Raw genomic sequence first — 6,834 nt, forward strand, 5'->3', positions numbered from 1 at the left:
TTTATTTTTAAATTTGTACGACTGTGGGATAAATAACTTTTCTAAGTATCTACCCGGGTCAAAAAATGCAATCTATTTTATGATTAATAGAAATTTTTAATGTTTTTCCTTTAAATTTATTGTATTATGTGTATTCAGTTTATATAAGAATTAAATTTGTTTCAGCCCGTACTATTTCGAATTCAGACCAATTTCAGACAATTTTTAATATTCCAATAAAATGGTTTTCTCTTTTTTTATAACCAAAATCAGACTTTTTTTGTCGCAATCAGTTAGCTGGTTTTGATCGCATCAATATCAAAAACAGACCGAAACGTTTCACACTTTTTAGTCAGTGTTTGATCACTATCTCAAATTTGAATTAAATTTGAATCAAATTTAAATCACAATCTCTAATTAGATCGTTAAAATCTTCTGAAGTAATGAGATAGTGTTTTGGTTGTTCAGGTGTAGGCAAAAACTCCTTATCGGAATTACTTTTATAAGAACTAAAAGATGAGCTACTTTTCTGCGATAATTTTTTTGGTGGCTCAGGTACTGGTCGTGTCAGGTCGTGAGCAATTGGAGCAGAAGAAGATTCGAGGTCAGGATATTCAATAGGTTTTGCATTTTTACCTCTACGTCTTTTACTCGGATTCACCATACAAAAGTAGCAGTCAGTAATATGGTCTTTTGGTTCTCGCTAAATCCTTGGTATTGCAAATTTCATAGACCTTTTCTCACCTCGATACCAACCTAAAAATATAAAAATAAAAATTAATATGTCTATTATTTTGGATTCATCGCTTAATTAAATAAAAATTGCTTACCTTCCAAATACCTTTTACAATAACTACAAGCAACATGTGGAGCCCATGGCTTATCTTGATTCCGTACAAGACAGTCAAAATATGCTTCATAGGCTTCACAGAGAACGTGAGATGTCTTTAGTTCATATTTCACGTCTCGAACTTTAATAAATTGACCACATATAAAACAAAATGCATCAGCATCGTATTTGCACTTTCGTGACGACATTTTAAGTTATTCTGGGCTTGTAAATAACACCTGATGGTTGTTTATCACTCGGGTGCCATCTAGCGGCACAGTGTAAACGTTAATACACCACTCTCACCGCGCGGTCTTTTTAAAAATATTAAAATCAATTAAAATTTATGAAAAAATTGAAAAATGAGTATTATTCTTATAACTATCACAGAAGCAAACTTTATACCGAAAAAAGATATTTTCTTTTCGTTTTTGTGCATAACTAACTGGAAAATAATAGTATAAACTTTAGGACAAAGAACGAAAATTTTTTTTGTAGAGTCGTGTTATCAATTAATTTATTTTTTCAAATCAATGCGATTACAATAATTTTAAATAAGATACTGAAGAGTCAATATAATTATGTCGCCATCTTAGTCGACTTTTGGTCTTTGAACATTTAGAATTAAAATTGTAGATCAAGAACAGTATAAGATTTCACATTGAATTTGAAAACAATACATAAAGTCCAAGTACAAATTAACTAGACTGAAAACCGATCAAATTTTTTAGTCTCATTAGATTAGAAACAGCATAAAATATTTATAGCTGCTTGATTATTTTACTAAAAGGTTGTATAGACTTAAAACAGATTAAAAATAATTTGAATAGTAGATCAAACACAGATGAGAATGTTTTTAGAAGTTCAAATACAGTTCAATTAGTTCAAATGCAGATCAGTTTGCTCAAAATTAGTTTAAATTTTGCGACCCGGTCTGTTTTGAAAAAATAGTGTTCGATGTTTTAGTATACATTATTGTTTCGAATAGAGTGGAGTCTCCGCAACTTTTACTGCGATCAGTTTTGAATTTCCGAAGTCTAAGGTAGAGAACGAAAAAGGTTGGAGAAAATCCACTGTATCTTAATTCGACGCACAATAATCAAGCGTCATGTAGGTATGAGATAACATTGAGCAAAATTGATAGTATTTTACACGAATGTATAAATTTTATTGAATAGAATAGAAAAATATTGACTGCAGTTATCACTGTGACACAATACTATACACATTATTGTTAGTAGGTCATATTGAGACATCTTATTTGAAGTTTAAAATTCAGATAATCATTTCATTTATCTTGATAAATCAATTTAAATTAGAATATTAGAGTTGTAATAAGAATTATTTGAAATAAATGTTGTTCCATTGAATTATTGCTCTAATTAAATCAGTTTCACGCAGACATCACAATTGAATTCCTTCCATTGAGAAGAATATTCATTTCATCATTTCTGATTTAAATAAATTGTGATTTTTTTTAAAGAAGTTCATGCATAACATTTGATAGTAAATATAAATTTATAATTTTTAGTTTCAATATGTACAATCATGAACTTCTTTCAAAAATTTAAAATTTGGTATTGATTGTGTGTGTGTGTGTGTGTGTGTGTGTGTGAACCTCTTATAACGTTTGAACGGCTTGACCGATTCTATCGCGGTTGACGCCAATCGAAAGAGCTTGACTGAACTTAGATTTTGAATAGGTTTGGACCGATTCGGACCCGTAGATTTTCAGAAATCTCAAGAAAACTACAAACACTACACACACATACATACACACACACACACACACACACACACACACACACACGCGCGCGCGCGCACACATATTGTGACATGGGAACTTTTTCCCATCTATATTTCGATTATAGAGATTATTTTTTTTAAGTATTATTATTTAGTCTAGAGTGTTGGCCAGGCTGATGGAATGCTGAGATTCGACGCGCCTGTATCGCCTCAAGTCGTTCCGATCAGAATGCGAAGCTCGAGGTAAAAATTAAGCGGAAACGCGCCAAATAAATTATACTAAGTATGGATGGATGCGTCCGAAAGAAATTTACGATGTATTTAATAGTGTGTGTGAGAGAGAGAGAGAGAGCGAATGAGAAAAGCGACTGGGCGAACCCGCAGTTCAGTTCGCCATCAACGACCAGGGAGACATCTGGGAGTGACACCGATCAACGAGGGAAACCCGGAATCGGAATCTACGAATGACAGAACGTTAAAGCAATGGGAGCACATCGAGGCTCCACCTGAACGCCGGATGGAGAACTAAAGCAGGAATCGACCATCCGTCGAGCATGGAAATTTATCCGACAACGGCTGATTGGACGCGCAGCTTCTTAGCTGTGCTAGAGAAAACACCACATGTTGCTGGGAAACGAAACAGAGAAAATTTCAATTCTGATCCACATACCGTTCGAGCCACTTTTGATATACCGATAAGTTTTGTTGTTACCACTAAAATACAGCGAAGACGAATTCTCTAGGAAATTCATCCATTTACGTGCCGAATTTATTTAATTTATTATTTTTGAGTGTCGATTCTGCCGAAAGTTAAGTTTATTGTGTAATTGCCATACGCTAGAAAAGCCAAGAATTATACCAAAAATTTTTGGTCATTCCGACAACGAAAAATTCCGTTTGTGACGCCATCGCCGAGAACCTCTGCCGCCTGTCAGCACAGCCGATACCTGCTTCCTGGACTTTCACGCCGTGCCGAGACGTCGACCGAACGGGGTAAGTGCGGTCGCAGTTTGTTCATATACCTGGGTGATTTCACCGCGACCCGCGATTAAGGGGCACACCTAGTGTAACGGCCTAAAAAAAACGTGATTTTTGGGAATTTTTATTAAAAAAAATACTTTATCAATTATTTTAAAATTTTAAGAATATATTTATACATGTTTTAAGAATACATAATGAAATTTTTGTAGAAAAAAATTAAATATTTTTTAAGTTATCGTCGATCTCTAACGGCGCGAAAAAAAAAAGGTCCTTCACTGCTGCAGTGATTCCGGCCTTCTCCGTGGATGAAATCTAAAAAAATATCTCGTTAAACTAGATAATATTGTCTGTACAATGACCTACGATAAAAAAAAAAATCAAAAATTGACAATATGGCGGCGTTTTAAAAAAATAGTCGAATTTTACCTAAAATTTTGGTCGTTTGTGGCCTGCGAAAATTCGATTTTTGATCAGATCAAAAAATCGATAGGTCATTGTACGGAGAACTATATATAGAACATGTAAAAAAAATTCGATAGTGATCGGATCATTTGTTTTTGAGTAATCACTGCAGCAAATTCGGAAAATGCTGTTTCGAGAAAAACGCGTTTAAAGATAAAATGATCGTTTCCACGGTTATAAGTGGTTTAAAATCATATTTACAGCTAATCTGCTATTCCAGGGCCATATAATACACCTTCCTCTTCTTCGAAAAGGGCTTGTTCAGCTGAAGAAGCTTTTCTTCGAGATGATCGACCTTCTTTTGAAGAAGCCCTTTGGCGATAATCAGCGATTCGTATTCTCGTGTCGTCCTTAAGAGCCGCAAAATCTCTTGCTGCAGGTCCAACTATCACTCCCATTACATTGAATATCTTCAAAATTGACGAATAACCGTCATTAAATATTGCAGTTGCAAAATTATTTGACAATTCAATAGTTTTGAAGCCATTATGAAGATGCTTGGGTGAAAAGTGCCAAAGTAAACCGTTGTAGCTTTCATTGTTGTTTTGAGTATTGTTACCTTTACATCTATCAAGCAATTCATATCGAGATAAGTCTTCATAAATAGGTTTTATAGCTTCTTGTACTTCTGGATCCAGTGGGAGGTAATCGTGTTTAAATGTACTAGTGATTCCTTCAGCTTCCGCGCGGCGATAAGCGCACCAACTTTCAGCGCCTTCTGGACAATTTTTATGATTTGGGTTTTTGTCAGTTGAACAGAAATGATAAAATGTTGCCCAGATTGCTTTATACATTTCATCTACATTATCTTGATTCCTCATAATTGCTAAACCATAATATTTTTGGCGTTTATTTATAAAATTTACAGTTAACTTTTGTGATGTTTTACTTTTTCCTCCTAATTTCTTATTAATGTTCTTTACACTTCGGCAACGTGTTCCCATTATTTTTTCACATGTAGATAGCATTCCAATTTAGCAACAGGAATATCATAAGGATTCAAATCTATAAGTCCTTTGTGGGTAGCGCTATCACCATCACCAATATAGCGGGTATATTTTACACCATATTTACTAATGGAACGACCAAACATGTCTTTTACACTATCCACTTCCATTTTTGAGGCAGATCCTTTATGATTGGCATCACATTCTTCATCGTGTAATGATAGCCATTCCTCATAATCTTCAGGTTCGCTATCTTTTTTTTTTCTTCCAAAAAACACAACTCTGACAATATGTAGATTTTACGCATGAATCAAGAATTTTCTTGCTGTATTTTCCTGCCAGCGTAACTACTCCAAAACGGGAAGTATGGCCACGTTTTTTCCAGGTACCATCGCCGCTAACAGTCAAATTTGTCTCCGAATTTTCTTTCTTTAATGTAAGCTCTTTTTCTTCATTTATAGCTTGCTGCATACTGAGCTTACAAACAGTTTCGGCTGCAATCTGTAAATTCGTAAAACATCCCGCAAAAGTTTGGTCGTAAAATTTGCATGCTAAATCCATTAATCCACAGAAAAAATTTATCCCATTTATTCCGATGCCCAATAGACGCATCACAGCAACAATACGTTTATTTATTTCAAATGCGTTATTAATCATTGGTCCAGAATTAATATACGAATTGCCACATTCACAAATAATAGCAATTTTGAACCCTAGGCCTCTTGAACTTGCTTGATTGAAAGTAACTTTTTTTTGACAGGTTTTACACACCACTAAATTACTAATTGCACTAAAAACTGATAAAAATTGCAAAATACAATATCCATGAGATGGGTCAATCACAACATTATTGTCATTATTTTGTAATAACTTTTCTGCGGACGTACTGGTATTCGCAGTAGATTGCTCAAATGTAAATCTATTTCCGGTAAACTTGCGTTTTTTCGCAATTGATCGATGCTTAGGAACATTATGAGTTCCTTTTTTATTTGAATATGAAGATTGATCACTCATTTTTAAGAAAATAGCACGTGTAAAATTATGTTGCGCTCGATACAACGATCACAATGAAACTAAATGTGTCTGGCTCCGAAAATAATTTACGTGGCAGTAAACGAAAAATTTCTAGAAATTTCTAGAAATTATTATAATGATATATTTTTGTATACCTGAGAGCCAACAATAGAAACTGGAATCGTGTTATAGGGGCTGGAAGAGACAGTAGACTCTGAACAATACTTCAGGTACGTCTCGCAGCTAATGACACTCTAGCTGCCGAGCGGCTGCTCTTTAAAATGTTATAACTCAAAAACTATTTGATATATCGATTTGAAATTTTAATATGTTATTTTTAAAGGTGTAATCTACCGAAATATGAAAAAAAAAAAAAATCGACTTTTTCGAAATTTCACACTAGGTGTGCCCCTTAAGCCGAGATCGGATGGGTTTCTTACCTGTCCGAGTTACAAGCTATAATTGTTTATTCAATTGTTTTTATAACGTTTGAAAGATAGAAAGGACAAATAATTACAATTTGAACGTAAGTCCGAGAATAATTGTATACCGAAATTCAACAATTGTGTTGTTGAATTCCGGCTTCGGGGTGACGTCAGCCACGTGTCCGGTGCCAATTTTTGGTTGTAAAATACGCTGTTGAGAGATATCGTGTACATTTGTCGATTTGTTTTGGTAAAAGTTTGAGATTGCCTGCCGCAGAGAATTGGCTCGACTCGAGGGCCGTCTAAGAGCGCCAATAGACACTATACCTCGAGCTTTGTTTCCGCGTACTGCCCGACGGGTAACAACAGTTACCAACGGTCCTGTTATCCGCCGCGGATGATAACTGATTGACAGATTGTGCCATCGATAATCTATGTACTACAGATCGAT

The 6,834-nt window shown here is 34.7% G+C and overlaps 1 protein-coding gene across 2 annotated transcripts; it reads right to left on the reverse strand.

Moving 5' to 3' along the window:
- Window positions 1-2,814: 2,814 nt before the first annotated feature.
- On the reverse strand, window positions 2,815-6,390 carry LOC141534510 (uncharacterized). Of its 2 annotated transcripts, none has more exons than XM_074253903.1 (2): window positions 4,199-6,389; window positions 2,815-3,847 (listed from the first exon to the last, which is right to left on the reverse strand). In XM_074253903.1, exon 1 carries the CDS (start codon window positions 4,963-4,965, stop codon window positions 4,201-4,203), a length of 765 nt encoding a protein of 254 aa, XP_074110004.1. In that variant the 5' UTR covers window positions 4,966-6,389; the 3' UTR covers window positions 2,815-3,847; window positions 4,199-4,200. The 2 variants fall into 2 exon arrangements, 1 of the variants encoding a protein (XP_074110004.1); XR_012480425.1 differs by having other exon boundaries at window positions 2,819-3,847; window positions 3,962-6,390.
- Window positions 6,391-6,834: the final 444 nt, after the last annotated feature.

Source organism: Cotesia typhae, unplaced genomic scaffold, assembly GCF_013202065.1.
Source record: "Cotesia typhae breed Kobodo isofemale line unplaced genomic scaffold, CoteBio_Ctyphae scaffold_13, whole genome shotgun sequence".
NCBI lineage: Eukaryota > Metazoa > Arthropoda > Insecta > Hymenoptera > Braconidae > Cotesia > Cotesia typhae.